The sequence below is a fragment of the Schistocerca nitens genome, chromosome 1, assembly GCF_023898315.1.
Source record: "Schistocerca nitens isolate TAMUIC-IGC-003100 chromosome 1, iqSchNite1.1, whole genome shotgun sequence".
NCBI classification, from domain to species: domain Eukaryota; kingdom Metazoa; phylum Arthropoda; class Insecta; order Orthoptera; family Acrididae; genus Schistocerca; species Schistocerca nitens.
In genome coordinates this window covers 686,386,943-686,405,391 of record NC_064614.1, presented here as the reverse complement: position 1 = coordinate 686,405,391, position 18,449 = coordinate 686,386,943, and the positions used below count along the sequence as shown (strand labels likewise).

The window sequence follows — 18,449 nt, the reverse complement described above, 5'->3', positions numbered from 1 at the left end:
GGCCACGGTCTTACAGTCTCTAGGGTCCAACCGATACGGTCACGAGTCCATGACAGGCGCTGCAGGAGATGTCGTGCTCTTAGCACAGCACTTGCATCGTTCGTCTGCTGCTACAACGCATCAGCGCCAAATTTCACCTCACTGCGCTAACGGATACGTTCGTTGTACGTCCCATATTGATTTGTGCGGTTAGTTCACGCAGTTTTGCTTGTCTTTTAGCACTGACATATCTACGCAAACGCCTCGGTTCTGATCTTTAAGTGAAGGCAGTCGGGCACTGCACTGTCCGTGACAAGACGTAATGCCTGAAATATTGTACATCACAGAATACTAACAATTTCCGAAATGATATGTCCCACGCGTCTGACTCCAACTACAATGCCGCGTTCAATCTGTTAATTTACGTCGTGCGGCCATAATCACGTCGGAAAGCTTTTCAGATGTATCACCTGAGTGCAAGTGACAGCTCCGCTAATGCACTGCCCTTTTATACATTGTGTACGCGATACTACCGCCATCTGTACATATCACTGTACACATCTGTGCATATCGCTATGCCATGATTTTTGTCACTTCACAGTACATTTTTATTGCTGTTTCTTGTTTAATCATTATTCCAACATGTTAATTTATTTCCCTGCTTCATTTTTTATTATTAAATCTTACAATCTGATACAAAATCAACTTATGGTGTATTATAATTGCCTTATTGTTCCTGTAAAATGTGTAAACAACTGCGAGTTTATATTTCTTTTTGGGTGGGAGGATGGTTGGGGTGGGGAGGGGGGAGGGAATGGCGTCAAGTAAACACCAAGCTTGGGCGACAAAATCTTTATATCCTAAATTTGTATCCAGAGCCACATCTCAGTGAAATTTACAGCTGTAAAGATTATGTATACGTTATTTTGTGGCATTTCTGACAGCTAAATCACTAAATAAACATATATTACTCAGCACTCCACTGCACAGTGCATGGAGGAGGGTTCGTCGTACCAGTGTTATTTAGTTTTCTTTCCTGCTCCATTTGCGTACTGAACGAGGAAAGAATGACTGTCTTTGTGCCTCTCTCCGCACCTTAATCTCATTTATCTCATTCTCATGATCAGTACACGAGTTATGCCATTGTACCAGAACACTCACATAATTTTCATCGATTATAGGTTCTCTAAATTTATACAAGAGTGTTTCGAGAGAAGTACGTCTTCTTTCTACCAAGGTTTCTCATTTCAGTTAATTGAGTATTTTTGGACTATACCAACCTGTTACAATGCTAATAGCGCGTCTCTGAATTTATTCGATGTCTATCTCGTGCCAAAGTGATAAGGACTCCAAACATTGGAACAATACTCTAGCGACTTATATGACATTTCCTTTGAAGATTAATTTCATTTTTCCAGAACCCTTACAACAAATTTACGTCCTGTACTCGTCTTCCCTAATAATAACTTTATGTGAATATCTCATTTTATATCGCTTCTTAGTAAACAGTGGAGTCACATTAATGTGACCACCTGTCAAAAGCTTGAATAATTACCTTTTGCAGTGGAGACGTGCAGGAGGAATTAGTGAGGCTCTGGAAGGTATCGACAGGGATGTGGAGCCATGTCGACTCCAGTGCTGTGGCCAGCTATGCAAAGTTTCTCGGTTGAGGATACATGACGCGAACAGCGCAATCGACGTGGTCGCACAGATTCTGGATTGGGTTACAAGGGTTGTTCAGAAAGTAAGTTCCGATCGGTCGCGAAATGAACCCCACAGTGAAAACCTGATGAAGCTTTGCACAGATGTGTTGGACTGTATCTCTAGTATAACAGTCGATCGCATCAAGACGCTCTTTTCAGTTGTGAGCGCATTGTGAGAGAGTAAAGCTGCCTAGAACAACGATGTCTCCCGCCAAGTAGGACGGCCCATTGAGAGGATTCGCCTTAATGAATGCAGCCCACCTAACACAACTGGCACGCACTTCCTTCTTCGTGGCAATTCTAAGCTGCACTCTGCAGGGGCAGTGAAGACGCTCCTGCAGCATTTTCGATGGGAAGTGTTCGATCACCCACAACACAGCCCTAATTGGCTCGATCTGAGTATCATCTCTGTTAACATGAAACGCTGGATACGAAGACAACACTTGGGTGCAGGCTACGTCCTATAGACCAGCGTAGAGAGTTATCGGAAAGCACAGGCGGCTGCCTTCTATGACGATAGTGTTGGAAGTTTGGTATAATGCTCCGACAAATGTCGTCGGAACGGCGACTATGTAGAGAAGTATCTGGAAAGTGTAGCTAACTCTTGCAAAATAAAATGTTTCTGGTTATCACTGTGATTTCCATTTAGCGACGGATCGGAACTTACTTTCTGGACAACCCTCGTATATTCCGGGAGTCTGGTGTTCAGGACAGTAAACTCATCCTGATACTCTTCAAACCACGCACATACACTACGAGTTGTGTGACTCGTTATATTGTCCTGCTGGTAGATGCCAACGTGACGACGAAAAAACGAACTGTAAGTTGGAGTGGACATAATCCCCAAGGATAGATGCATACTTGCGTTGCGCCACTGTACTCTAGAGAATAATGACATCACCCAATGAATGCCACGACAACATCCCCCATACCGTACCACCCCCACCCCTCTTCCTGCCTGGACCCTAGCGATTATTGTTGCAAGGCTGTGCACGTCAACGGCCATCTGTACGATGGAGCATAAAGCATGATTCACCTGAAAAGGCTACCTGTGGTCACTCAGACGTACAGCTGTGATAATGGCGTGTAAATTCCAGCCTTTGCTGCCGATCAACAGCAATAAGCATGGGTGCACTAACCAGGCAGCAGCTGCGGAAGCCCATACGCAGCAACGTTCACTGAACAGTTATTGAGGAGGCACTGTTGGTAGCCCCTTAGTTCATGTGAGTGATCAGTAGTTCAGCAATTCGCCCGTACGCATCTCCGCAGCCGTCGTTCATCCCTGTCATCTATAGCCCGTGGTGCACCAGTTGACTCGGCGCCTATATTGGTTAGCCCTATTTTGCCGTGTACGGTATACTTCAACCACGGCAGTACGCGAACAATTTATAAACTCGGAAATACTTCCACCCTTGGCCCGAAAGCCAATGATAAAATCATTTTGGAGGTGAGATATATCGCTCCGTTTCCGCTTTACGACAACAACTGACCATTTGTCTGCTTCCCGCCGACACCCTTTAGATACTCTCCACTGCTATCGTTGCCATTTGCTGTCTCTGAGTCGTTATTGCACGTTGACGTCGATCATAGGCGGTGGGAACATTAATATGAGTGGAACATTTATAATCCATAAATACTTATACGCTGTGCATGCTGAAGATGATTACTACCAATCATATAGACATATACTATACCGTTCTTTCTATCTACATTTAAAGGGAGGCCATTTGTTACACCAGACCTCGCCCACGTGCTCCTGCAATTCTTTACCACCGTCCAGTAACGATAATTTCGTGCACACAACTGCATTTTCATCGAAAAATCTTATAGTCCTGCTGATCCTATGTACAAAGCGTTTACATACTCTGAAAACATTAGAAGTCCTTTTGCGCTTTCTGCGGAATACTCGATGTTACCTTCATTTCTGGATTTGGCCTTCCAGTATAAGCAAATGTGTTCTAGTGGTCAAATATTCCTCAAGTCGATCAGATATTTGTGAAGATACTCTGTATGGTCGTATCTTGATTAATAGCCAACGATGTGGTACTACGCTGAACGCCTTTCGATAATCTAGCAAGACGGCATATGCTGCATCCCTTGTTTGCATAATATCTACAAATAAAGTATACTCTGGTTTTTCATTTGAGTAGTTCTTTCTGAATCCTTAATGATTATCTGAGAGCAGCTTGTTTTCCTTCGAGTACTTCATAATGGTCGAGCTTATAGTGCGATTCCCAACAACAAATGACCTGTGAAAAGAGCTAATTCCGCCACGAATTCAATGTAACAACTAACTGGAATTCCTTCAGGGGCTGAAGCCGTGTTCGCTTTGTCTGAATTGTTTCTCCATGTCGGGGGTACTAATGTCAGTACATTCCATTTCTGAGTCTGTGTGGCAGATAAACATTCATTAAATTCTCTGTTGTTCACCGTTCCGGATATATTTTATTCCAAAGATAACGAGTTCTTTGTGTAACACAGAGTATGGAATAACGAGGAGCGCTCTGCGGACTTTTACGTGGCTGTGCCTCATCACGCTCAAGGACTTGGGGAAAGTACAAATACTCCTTGTAACCGAATACTTTCATTTTGATACCGAGACTTGTGTGCTCAATGCTTTTCAAACGATACTTTTCTCGTATCAGTACATTATACCAGTTATTATATCGAATGAGCCTGGTATTGATTTATTTGATTTTCATTACACCGACAGTGTTGTTAAGTCATGGCTTTAAGAGGGCAAAGGTGCCATTATTAACACCTCACTGAGTTTGAATGAGGTTTTTTAATTGGGATAGTACAAGCTGGATGTTCCTTCTTGGATACTGCAAAAATACTTGCAGGAATGTAGCCTCTGCACATAATTGCTGGGAGCGATGGTCAGGGAAATGTACGGTGACAAGAAGACCAGGCTCGAGACGGTCCTATAGCAGTACTGAGAGTCATGACCACTGTGTTTGGCGTACGGCTCTGGCATATCATACTGAATCTGCAGCAGAAATTTGAGCAGCAGTTCGTGTTACGCCGGAGCCAAAGTAGCCCCTGAGGGCCGGCAACCCATATTACAACACAGAGGACTGGGTTGTCTATGCCCAAGGTGTACCAAAAGCACCATGGTAAACACTGGCTATTTATATACAAGACAATGGAAACAGACATTCCGAGCACTATTTCCTGCAGGGGCAGCTCGAGCCACGGCGTGCAGTAAGTATATTTTTCTACTGTATTGAACGTGTCTAAAAGAAATTTTGCATACTCATAGTATATCAAAAGAGAACTACAGTGCTCCATTAGCCATTTCCTAATTTTGAGAATGTGTGGCTCTGGAGAAATTTTGTATTTAGTTTTTTCCTTGTTACTTAACTGGGGTCCAACAATTCTTAGAATGCTGAAAGTATCGCAATACAGTGCTGTACATCGATAATATCCGGAAATGCATTCCTCACATCTAGTATCTTTCTTGAAATTTTCTTTACATATCTCTGAAAACAAAAATAGCGGGATAGCGTGATCCAAGGTTTTTTCTCACTGAATTGGCGATTGAGCCGCCCAGCATTTTACATAGTTAAACAATTTTAATTCTGTATACTTATTGATTTCTGCTTCTACATAAACCGATAGTGAGTTTTAGTCATAATTCACAAGTCAGATAACTTTTTTACATATTACCATTTATTCAAGACGCAGTCATTTCAGAATGAGTCTTGGGTACAATGCGCTAGGCCCCCCTTAAGTTGTAGTATTATTTTTACAATTTTTTATAATTTTAATGCAATCTTCAACGCATTTTTTACTTGATTTAGTGACACCAGCAGCAAAGAACTACGTAGTGAGACTCCTCTTGAAATGATGTATCAGTTTTGGAGACATCGCGAGACATTAACACGTAGGAAACAAATGAAAATAGAGATGAAACTGTCGCCTTTCCGAAGCTATTCTATCTGGAATGACCCTTTATTTGGCAACACCTGTTTCACGACTGCGGGCTAATCCTTTAAAGCAACGGGAAGGCATGAAAAGTTTATATCGCCAGATGTATAAGCTAGCCAACGAGTACCTGTCATTTATTTTCCAAGGCAAGCAGCACATTATCAGTCACGTAGCAGATTACCAGTTAAACGGCTGGACAAAATATTGTTTTTGAGTGACTGTATACATGAAGAGTGGGAAGTTGAGGTGGGATTTATATACTTTTGGCTATTATTCAGCTGCCTCTCTCATAATCTGTTCTGCAGTTCCCTATTTCAATTTCTGTATATTAAAAATTGTAATCTGTACATCTATATCTACATCACTACTCTTCAATTCACACATAAGTACCTGGCAGAGATTTGGAAACAACATCTTGCTTTATATAAATCTTTTGTTGTTCTGTTTAAAAAGCTCTGAAAATTGTTTATCCCTCCTTATTACAGAAATAATTTAAAAAGCATAAATGAAGAGTTTGGTGCTGATGGTATCTAGCATTTTTTTTCCAAAGTACAGATACCTCCAGGTAGCGAACTTCTCTTTCGATATCGTGTCGCTTTTACAAAAAACTGTAGAGGAAGACAGAGATTGGAATGCATCCAGCAAATAATTGAGGAAGTAGATTGCAAGTGCCACTGTGAGATGAAGAGGTTGGCGCAGGAGAGGAATTCGTGGCAAGCCGCATCAAAACAGTCAGAAGAATGATGACTCAAAAAGGTAAAAGAGAGTTACTTGCTCAGGCTCACTTTCTGTGCCGCTGAGATCCATAATTTGTTCATTCTGAGTAGTACAACGGCAATATTAGCCGGTTTTTGTTTGATCTTGACAATCAGCTGGAAGGTGACGCTCGGCTTGGCAAAGTGTGCCGTTGGCACGGCACGGGCCCTCCGTCACAGATGTGTGCATGGCGGGACGTCGGCCTTGCAGGCGCCACACCGATCGCTTCTCGTTGTGAGTGCCAGACAGCTGGCGCGGGGGCCGTTACTTTCGCTGCCGGCAGAATTAATAGTCGCGTTCAGCAGCTTAAACTGGGCCGCCCCGCATAAAGTGAGGCCATAAAAGCCGAAATTATTGCTATCAGCGATGAGGGGAGGACGTTTGGGCAACGGAATAAAGTACATAGGTCTCTGCGACACGCGTAGCAGAGGCAGCACGTCAGGAACTTGTGGGGAAGATCGATTTAACGACTCCTGAACGTAAATGGAACAGAATGGCGCTAGATGGTACTACATCAGTCGTTCACATACTCCTCTGGATGTATGCGTCTCATGCTCCCGCAGTTAATACAACTACTTCGAAGCACGCTTAGAACCTAATATAACGTTACTAAGCCAGAGTCTGTAATTACGGAACTGTGTGTGAGAATACTGACTGCGTCCCTATGTTAGTCTCTTGTACAAGGGTACGAGAGAAATACTACAGCTTAAAAGCATTTCTTTAAACTCTAGAGAGATTAAGTGAAGATATTTAAATATATAGGCTTCCAGGGCCTGCGACAATATCGTTAAAATCCTTCTCGGTGTATTGCTGCGTCATCTTACAAAATAATTGAAATACTAATGCTGGTACTTATAATACTACTCTTCCTGCCGTAGACCACTGAGAGAAGGCCGAAATATCGGTTTATTCGAGTCTGAGTTCAAATGGCTCTGAGCACTATGGGACTTACCATCTGAGGTCATCAGACACCTAGAACTTAGAACTACTTAAACCTACCTGACCTATGGACATCACACACATCCATGCCCGAGGCTGGATTCGAACCTGCGACCGTAGCAGTCGCATGGTTCCAGACTGAAGCGCCTAGAACCGCTCGGCCACACGGAGTCTGAGTATTTTAAGTATTTTATAAGATGATGTGGCAGTAGCTATAGAAGGGTTTTAACGAAACTGAAAGACCTGTTAATGTAATGTTAATGTTATTGAGTCCAGGGCGTAAATTTGTGTCTTATTTTTAGAGGAAATAAATCTTCAACAACTTCATTCATGTACTGCAACACCTAATTTCATCAGGCAATTTCGGAATTGTAAACAACATTGATGATTTATTCTGACTCCTAAAAAAATTGGAAAAGAAAGGATCGTTAAGGTATATAGAACGCATCAGGAGAGATATAATACGCTGAATTAATGAGTAATATCAGAGAGAGGTGAACGATGATACATGTCAACTTCTAACCACATAAATCTCTAAGTACCTCATTAGAACGAGATGCCGTTCCTAGCTACTGAAGTACGATGCATTTATACTCTTAGCAGATCTCATTCACATTATGACGCGAGTGCTAAGCAATAAGCGAAGAATTAAGTATAAAAACGGTAACCAATAAGTTGACAATGTTTCTGTAACCTTTCCACTAAGTGCTATTTTTGATATGTGAACAAAGTGCGTAAACGGTAAGTGAATTCCTTATGTTTGTTTCTTGTCCTGGGAGAACGTACACAAACACACTGATACACGACCATCCGCGTTTGCGCGTTTCTTAAACTTACCTGTTATTCACTCCACTGCAGAGTGAATATTTATTCTGGAAACAATGTCATAGGCCATTGTTAAGTTTTGTCTCCGCTATATTCTTTCTTCCAAGAGATATTCAGGAAAACTTCTGTGAAGTTTTTAAAGTAGGAAGTGAACCAGTGGGGGCAGCTCGTGAGTCGTGCTTGGATAGCTTCGTCTGTAGAGAAGTTATCCGTGAAACGCAAAGGTCACAGGTTCGGGTTCCGTCCGGCGCACTCATCCTGCCAGAAAGTTTCAAATCTGCGCACACTCCGCTCATTCTGGGTAACTGATGTTAGCTGCACTACATTGCTTCTGCCGAAGAGGATGGGCGTTCCTTTCCTTCTGCCAAACAAAAGGGAAGCTCCAACTAAAATGTTTAGAATACAGGGAGCGCTTTATTAACGAAGACCATTGTGAGGTACTTGTCGGCCATTACTTCACTGCTGCAACCCGATGGCGATGAAAGCAGTATTTTATGCACTTACAATTATAAAAAATCTATGATATTGCAAGACTTGCAGGTTCTCTAATTATGAATGATTATCACCTTCACTAGGTGACTGATACTTTCGGTGCCCAGTTCACTCTCGCATATGCGCTTTATGGAGGTACAGAAAAGGGAACGAAGAAGAGTACAAATGCCCTCGATCAGTGTATGGATCAGACGTACATTTCGCCTTACAGAATGTCCGATGTGATGTTCACATCATACCAGTGACGAATGAGAAGAAGGTACGTGACATTAAGGTGAAGAGAAGATGGATAACGAATTATCAAAGCAGCCGCAATAAGAAGAGCGGGTAACAAAGACGTCCTCGCCGAGCCACACCAGACAGCATGTCTAAATTGAGATGAGAGAAGGGACGATATTCAACGAGAAGTGGAGAGAAAAGCCCTCAACTCCATGCTCCTTGATTGGTTGAGAAATCGAGTTGCTGTTCTGACGATGCGCCGAAATCTCCAGCAGGGTGCGTTGCGCGAGCGGCCGTGGCGGGGGCAGGGTGTGGTCAGCGCAGCCCGGCGGGCCGCCCGGGCCCGGGCCCGCTCGGGACATCAGTGTGTGCTCCGGCCGCCACGAGGAGCAGACGCCCGCCACGCCGCCATGCGCCCACACCGCCACTGCGACACCTCCGGCGCGACAGCAGGTAAGGCGCGCCGAGGCCGCGACGGCGGCGGCGACGGCGCGGAACCACACCTGCCCTCACCAGCTCCCTAACATGCGCTGCCAGTTACTGAATGAATATATCATTTTGGCATCGCAATCCAGACATTAACACGAAAAGAGGCATGTATGGCGTCGTTCCCTATTACAAACATCGCAGCACGAGCAGATATCGCTAGAGATTACTTTAATTTACGTATTTCGACGCAAAATGCTGTACCTCATTTCCTGATCATGATTTTATTTATTTATTATTAAGATTTCTACTGACATAATTGACTGCTGAAATTTCTATGGGCTTCATCACGAACTATGAATGTTTTTGTAAGTAAACAATTACAAACAAAACAAAACATCAGCATGAAACTATACCTTTTGAAAAATTAAGAAAAAAAGGATAGCATAAGAAGAGACTGACGCTTCAAGTATCAGAGCGAGTTGACTTGTTCTAAGACATTTTACGAATATCGTTTTTCTATTATTGGAAATAGTATCATGAGATTCAAATGAAGCCGCTAAAAGAGAGGTCCTGTATATTAGGGTTGCTGTCTGTTGTTCTTTGACTGTGAGACTGTGAAATCATACACTGGATTAAGACAGTAATAGAAAATGTTTCCAAGTTGCCCAGTGCTTATGACTGTAAATTAAGGAAACAAAGTGGGATACGAATATTTGCTCCAAAAAGGACTTGTGGACAAACACATTGTTTACAGACATCGTGGTTACGACATAAAAAAGTAACGGCTCTTTTCCTGCCATTTCTAAGACACCCATTCAAAAGAAACATTTGATTTCAGCTTCACTATCCCGACAAAGGGCGGGTAGAGGGCAAGTAAATGTGTAGCGCCTCAGGCTGAATAGAGACAAAACTTGAGTGACGAATATTTTTCCTAGGTTTTCAGCAGCGATGCAGAAGATAATCACGTTTCACCGTCTTACCCATTGCATTATCGCCCGTATTACGAATTTCTTACGAATATATGAAATATACCGAAAGTAAACTATACGCTGGACAGGCTTTTTGGCACAAACCTTAGGAACGTATTGCAACTCATCTATCATATTTAAATAGATTGTAAAGCAATAATAATAATACGTTTCTTCATATAGAGTATCGAGCCACAAATTTACTGAAACAAAATTATATTTTCCAGCTTCGCTATTATACAATCACTGTCATTTACATCATGATCAACTGATTTAAGTGATGTGCCATTTTCACTTGTTACTCCGATAGTCTTAATTTTACACATCAACCTGTGCTGGTGTATAGTAATGAAAAAGATTTGTAACTTCCCGTAGAAGACAACGCGCGATGTATTCGTTCTTTGCACAAGTGTGTTCATCCATCCGAAACAGCTGTCATATGTTTGTCCAATGAAAAACATCACGAACAAGTTTTGGATATCAAGAGACTTATGTTTAGTCATTCTGATGACGTTTTTCTGTTTGTCGCCACTTAATTGTTACTTTGTTTCTATTTAAACTGATTCGTGTTTGTAGTGTATAGGCATGTGTCGGGACACATAAATGTGAAAACACCATCCATGTTCGCAGCAGATGGTCTTATAAGAGAAAAAATCTTCGAGAATAACGGTATTTAACGTGCTTCTATTTTACAATGCACGCATATGTTTTCTTTATTTTATGGAATTTTGACCATATATTCACAGCTATTATAATGGAAGAGTATTCGACTTTGATTCGAATACTAGTGCTTTGGGCCATCCAAAAGGTTAATTTAAGTGAAGTTTACATTAACGTACTTTGAAGGAACACAAGAATTTTTACTAATACAAACATAGGCACTATCCGACTAACAATACACAAAACAACATTTTTTACTTTTAATATCGAATTCAGTGTTAAGAATGTAATATATTCCACGAACGGTTTGCATAAAAAGCAAGAAAAGTAGTGGCTACGAGTAATACTGGATTCATTGGAGAGCTGTTTTCATAGTGTATCCTACATTAATTAGGTTGTGTCGGTTACAAAATTTGATTATGACGTTGAAATTCTAAAATTATTTCGTTTATACCAGTCCATTGTTCCCAATGGATGTGTTATTCGTCTACTGATAACTGCAATCAAAAGATTAGACGAGAAATGAATGTATTTGTCGTTCAATTATTATTAGTTTATACGTTTTTATATGACTGGAAACGTATGATAATGTTGTTACATAAAAGAAAGATTTCTGCAACTATTGCGGGTTCTACTAGTGATGTCTGTGTCAGGTATGATACTCTCTAGCCTTTTGACCACTACTGACGTCGTCAGCGATTAGAAACGATCGATTCTTATTACATTAGGTACACAGCGTCCGTCCAAAAATGTCCGAGAGTGATTTTATTCCTGCAGTATAAGGGACGGCAGTGTAATAACTACGATGGCAGCTTGAACTAACACCTGTAAACAACAGTCTGCATTCAACCATTCAGTTGTGATTAGGCAATGTTAAGCAACGGAAGTGTGGCCGTAGTGTGTCAACGTTGCGTCACAAATCGCATTGGATGTCTAAATCAGTTGTTCAAGAACTTCTTCAGAATGTTTTGAAGAAAACAAAAGCATGTGTAAATATGGTCCCGCACACCTAGACTCCCGAATAAAAAAGACGTATTGATGACTACCACGAGTTGATTGAAATGCAAAAAGGGATGAATCTTTTCTGGGAAAAAATCATCGTGTGTGATGAGACTGAGTGTTGTCAATACGAACCTACCTCAAAACGACACTATGCAGAAATTAACATGAAGTGTCAACGTTTTGAGGACATAGCGGACATTCAAACTAATGTGACGTGCTAGCAAAACAACATCCCTAAGAAGAACTTTTCTGTCTGCTTCACATGGGTGCACAGAATTTCTGGGCACTGTACTCGAGTGTATGGACACTATGTAGAACTCATGAAGCCTTAAAGCCACCGTATTATCTTCTATCAAATGTTCGAATGTTTGCGAAGTCCTAAGGGAACAACCTGCTGAGATTATCGGTCCCTACACTTACACACTACTTAAAGTAACTTATGCTAAGAACAACACATACACACACACCGATACCCGAGGGAGGACTCGAACCGCTGGCGGGAGCGGCCGCGCACTCCGTGACATGGCGCCTCAAACCGCTCGGCTACTCCGCGCGGCTATCTTCTATCTATTTTCCATTAATCCAGACTAAATTGTTTGGACTGAATGGGTGTGTATGAAATTGCAAATATTTGTATAAAGAAAAAAAAAGATTAGTCTTTTTTCAGATGTTTTCCTTTTTCCTTCCTAACCTACGATGATGAATTTTCAAATGGAGACGGTCTACGGCGCTGCAGTCATGGACTGTGCGGTTGATCCCGGCGGAGGTTCGAGTCCTCCCTCGGGCATGGGTGTGTGTGTCTGTCCTTAGGATCATTTAGGTTAAGTAGTGTGTAAGCTTAGGGACTGATTACCTTAGCAGTTAAGTCCCATAAGATTTCACACACATTTGAACATTTTTTTTTTCAAATGGAGACACACCACATTTCTTGTGGGACTGTAGATTGGGGAATGTATAACGCGTGTCCTAAGCTGAAAAATAGTGTTCGAATTACTGTTCATCAGGTTAAGAGTCTTTCTACCTTTTACTGGGCAGTTTCGACTTATACGCCGCTGCTGCGCACAGGATTCTCAGTACGGTTTGCGCAGGTATCTAGCAGCACTATACTTAGTCGGCTGGCGAAGAAGCCACGGCGAGAACTGCGCTGTTAAGCTGGCCTTTTTTCTCGTGAGCCTCCCCCGCAGCCTCGGCAGCAGCGACGGCGCTAACAAAGCTGTAGTGGCGTAATGCCCGTGATTACGGCCGCCTAATGCCGAGGAAACGCGGAGTGGAGGGTCCGGTCCCGAGGCAGCGCGACCTGCGCACTCCGAGACCCGGGCGGGCAGTCCCAGGCAGTCTGCCGCGCCGTATAGCGCTTGAGTACTTCACACGGAGACGCAGCTGGGCGCTGCGGGCGATGCCCTGGCCTTGGAACAGCGTCAGCGTCAGTCATTAGGGGCCGTGGGCGGCCAGCAGGTGATTAGACCAGAGGTGCACGTACTCTCGGGCACCCGTGTCGTATTCTCAACGGAGAAAAATCTTCAGACGGAAAGGTAACTTCGAGAATACCCCAAGGGAGTTTAATAGGACCATTACAATATACACGAGGGGCGTTCAGTAAGTAATGCAATACATTTTTTTCTGAAAGCAGGTTGGTTTTATCCAGGACTCTAATACACCGTATAATTCCCAACTCCTTTGGCTACAAAACCATGTTTTTCAACACCATATCTGTACAATGCGACGGCCTTACGCCACCTTACTGGAAGGTCCTGTATGACCGCATGGTACCACTCCACTAGTCGATGTCGCAGCCAACGTCGTGCTCCATCAATAACCTCCTCATCATCCAGGTACTGGTTGCCGCGGAGTGCATCCTTCATTGGGCCAAACTGATGATGGAAGTCGGAAGGTGCGAGATCCGGGGTGTAGTGTGGATCAGGAAGATCAGTCCAATGAAGTTTAGTGAGATCCACTCGGGTGCGCAAACTAGTCTGAAACACTGCGATGTCATGCAGAAGGAGTACGATCGCTTGCATTCTTGTGGCGACGAACATGCTGAAGTCGTCTCTTCAGTTTCCTGGCGGTAGAACAAAATCCACTTCAGAGTTGATCGTTGGACTGTGAGGGAGGACATTAAACAGAATAACACCCTGAGAGTTCCAGAAGACCCTTGCCATGACTTAACCGGTTGACGCTGTGGCTTTGAACTTTTCCTGGGGTGGCGGCACTCCATGGACTGCCGTTTTATTTACGGTTGGAAGTGATGAAACCATGTTTCATCGCCTGTGACAATGTTCGACAAAAAATGGTCACTATCAACCTCGTAACGCGCTAGGAGTTTCGCTCATATGGCCTTTCGTTACTCTTTTCGGTTGTCTGTTAGCCGGCGGGGAACTCAGCGGGCACACACCGTTGAGTACCTCAATTAGTGGACGAGTGTGTCAGCACTACCAACAGAGACATCCAGTTGAGCAGCGAGGTGTCTGATTGTGACCCATCGTTCACCCTGCCGGCCGCGGTGGTCTAGCGGTTCTAGGCGCTCAGTCCGGAACCGCGCGACTGCTACGGTCGCAGGTTCGAATCCTGCCTCGGGCATGGATGTGTGTGATGTCCTTAGGTTAGTTAGGTTTAAGTAGTTCTAAGTTCTAGGGGACTGATGACCATAGATGTTAAGTCCCATAGTGCTCAGAGCCATTTGAACCATTTTGAACCATCGTTCACCCCAGTAACAGCTCTCTGCTTGCAACGCACCTCCGTTATAGACGCCATTTTGAAGGCTGCGTATAGCGCAGCCACCTGTCGGAACTTCATGAAACTATATGGGCTGAAGCAGGAATATTTCACGATGTCCCACAACAAATTCCGCAATTTTTCAATCGTAACCGATCCAGAAATGAAACTTCCTGGCAGATTAAAACTGTGTGCCGGACCGAGACTCGAACTCGGGACCTTTGCCTTTCGCGGGCAAGTGCTCTAACAACTGAGCTACCCAAGCACGACTCACGCTCCGTCCTCACAGCTTTACTTGCGCCAGTACCCCGTCTCATAAATTCCAAACTTTACAGAAGCTCTCCTGCGAACCTTGCAGAACTAGCACTCCTGAAAGAAAGGATATTGTGGAGACATGGCTAGGCTACAGCCTGGGGGATGTTTCCAGAAAGATTTTCGCTCTACAGCGGCTAATCCCTGTCTCTGCAATATCCTTTCTTCCTGGAGTGCTAGTTGTGCAAGGTTCGCAGGAGAGCTTCTGTAAAGTTTGGATTTTAGGAGACGAGGTACTGGCGAAAGTAAAGCTGTGAGGACGGGGCGGGAGTCGTGCTTGGTTAGCTCAGTTGTTAGAGCACTTGCCCGCGAAAGGCAAAGGTCCCGAGTTCGAGTCTCGGTCCGGCAGATAGTTTTAATCTGCCAGGAAGTTTCATATCAGCGCACACTCCGCTGCAGAGTGAAAATCTCATTCTCGATCCAGAAATAAATGTGTCATATTATTTACTGCCCGATCCTCGCACATGACCTGGTGGATAACGTCGGAAGTTCGATGAGGCTTTTAGCAGATGATGCTGCTGTATAAGGAGAAGTCGCAACGCTAGCGAAATTCAGAAAGAACTGGAGAAAATCGATGCTGGTACAGGAAGTGCCGATTAACCGTCAACAGATAAAAATGCAAAACGTAAATGGGCAGAAAGATCCATTATTGTATGATTACACGATTGCAAAACAGTTACTTCCATAAAGTATCTAGGACTATGCGTACGGAGCGATTTAAAATGAAACGACCACTTAAAACTAATTGTAACTAAGGCGGATGTCAGATTCATTGGAAGAACCCTCGGAAAATGTAGTCCACACACAAAGGATGAACGTAGCTTACAGAACCCTCGTTCGGCTAATACTTCGGGTTTGCTCGTCGGTCTGAGATCCATGACAGATAGGTATGACAGACAAAATAGAGAAGATCGAAAGAAGAGCTGTGCACTTCGTTATAGATACCGTTACCGGACTAGAAAGCGTCACGGAAGTTCCCAGCCTGCTTCAGTGGAAGACTCTGCAAGAGAGGCGTTCTGCATCACGGTATGGTTTATTGTTAAAATTCCGGTAATGCACGTTCCTCGAACAATCAACCAATATATTGCTTCCTCCTATGTATATCTCTCAGAAAGATCATGAAGGTAGAATTAGAGAGATCCGAGACCACTCGAAGGCTTACCATCAATCGTTCCTCCCCGAACTATTCGCAATTGGAACAGGAAAATGGAGAAGTAACAATGGTAGACAAGTACGTCCGCCACAAACCGCGAGGTGGGTTGCGGAATAATCTAAGTTGTGGTCATCTCGACCTCCTAAAACTAAATAGAGAAAATCCCCAAGAGACTAAACAAACTCTACGAGTACAACCCACACACAAAAGTATACGTGACGTGCACCTGCTCTTTTCCAAAGATTGGCCTTTTTCCCCATCTATGTATCGTGACTGCCTACCAAAACTTTTGGTGGAACTTCATACGGATTCCTAATCTGCGTAAAGTTTGTGTTAGTGGAAAAACCCTGTACTGGTATCAGTGAATAGGTTTAAATTCAGTTCGTTATTTCTTTCTTCTCTTACTTAGCCGTTTTCCCGTGTAGCATGGAGTTCGCTTGTTCAGTATTTCGCAAATATTATTTATTTAAATTTCTGGCCGGACACCATTCCTGACAACACGGTCGTCAAGGTAATGTAAGTGCGGGAAGTCAGGTGTGTCATCTGTGTGTGAAATCTGTAAACCTTTTTCTGTGTGTTATCGTAGTTTAATTATTTCTCATTCTCTGAAGGGTAATTGGTGATCAGCCCAGCATTTACCTAAATGAACGTTAGAAACCACCTAAAAATCTCACTTGTGTACCAGTCCAAAGCTCGTTATTCAGCCACGCGGGTTAGATCCGGGTCCAGCTCATCTACCTGTCTCGCAAGCTACAGCGATGCTGCGCATTAAGCTGTACGAGCAGGATCTCCGCATTAGCTGATGAGGCTCCTATATTTTGTAAGTAACCTAGAGCCGCAGGCTGTACATCCTTTCAAACTGTAAAAATAATTTCAATTATTCTTGCCAGAACTTGTAAGCGAAGCTTACCCTCTCTTCCCAGTTCCAAATGAATGGAGCAACCAATCCTTTCCCGCGTAACTGCAATAATATATATTTGGAATTGAGAGAGTGGTATGGAAGGAGGAGATGCGAGAAGAGGAAGGAGCTTGTGACTAATATACTACGGCTCGTCCAGATTTCATCCCCTGCGCCAATTTATTTATTTCAGAGTAGCACTTACATCAAACTTCCTGAATTATTTATTCGATATCCCCGACGGCTTTTTTAGCTCTAACGCTCCCTCTTGAGTAATGGAAGTTATTGGATAGAGCGCTCTCGATAAACTTGTCGCATAAAATTCGGAAAGAAATACTAAGCTTTCTATGACTACCCCAACATCGTCGTGCTACAAAGACGTAATCCATCCATCAGACGCCGTCCTATGATCATGAAAGTGGAAGCGTTGTCAGTTTCGTGAGAATCAGACAGCCCCTGACGACTAAGACACAGCTAGTCATGAAGAGCTTGGAATTTTATTCGAATTTGACGCGGCAAGTTTACCGAGTACTCTTTGGCCACGACTCTGTCGCGAAAGACTTCGTACCCATAATGGAAGTTATTTCCTGACGTTTAAACACACAGTCTATCGCCGGCCGCGGTGGTCTCGCGGTTCTAGGCGCTCACTCCGGAACCGCGCGACTGCTACGGTCGCAGGTTCGAATCCTGCCTCGGGCATGGATGTGTGTGATGTCCTTAGGTTAGTCAGGTTTAATTAGTTCTAAGTTCTAGGGGACTGATGACCTAAGATGTTAAGTCCCATAGCGCTCAGAGCCATTTTTTTTTTTGAACACAGTCTATCATCCTTTCCCTTCTTCTCGTTAGTGCTTTCCATATATTTCTTTTCTCATCATTTCTTCGGAGAATCTCATAATTTTCAGCGTCCTTCTGTAACACGACACCTCAAACGCTTCGTCTTCTTATCTGGTTCCCATCACTCCATAATTCACTTGTATTTAGTGCTGTGCCTCAGGCGTACATTCTCAGAAATTTCTTCCCAAGGACTAACATTAATCTTATTTTAGCGAGGAATGTTCACTATGTTGGTGGCAGTCTGCTTCTTATTTCCTCCTTACTTTGCCCGCCTTGCGTTATTTTACTTCCAAGACAACAGGACTCCTTCAAACCATCTAGTACGTGGTCCCAACTTTCGGTGTTACGTTTATCGTTAATTATGTTTTCGCTCCTCCTTAAAACGCGGCTCTTTATTCTCAGTCCTTATTCTATACTCAGTAGTGTATCCATCCCATTCAATTGTAATTCTTCCTTACTTTCTCTGAGGATAACAGTATCTTGAGTGAATCTTATCATTGATTTCCTTTCTATCTGAATTTTAATTCCACTTCTGGAACTTCCTTTTATTTCTTTAATTGCAAAACCCTACTCTTCTCCGGAAACATACACTGATGACCCAGAATGCTATGACCACTGCCCACCATAAGACTGGATGC

At 43.3% G+C, this 18,449-nt stretch overlaps 1 protein-coding gene across 2 annotated transcripts in view; it reads left to right on the top strand.

Moving 5' to 3' along the window:
* The first annotated feature begins 9,216 nt into the window (after positions 1-9,216).
* LOC126259328 (uncharacterized) overlaps positions 9,217-18,449 on the top strand; it is a 415,173-nt gene continuing 405,940 nt past the window's right edge. Inside the window, exon 1 of one of the 2 annotated variants that reach the window (XM_049956025.1) lies at positions 9,217-9,296. In XM_049956025.1, coding sequence (XP_049811982.1) covers positions 9,254-9,296 — 43 coding nt within the window. In that variant the 5' untranslated portion in view covers positions 9,217-9,253. The remainder of the gene's footprint in view (positions 9,297-18,449) is intronic. The other variant, XM_049956034.1, reaches the window with a different exon arrangement.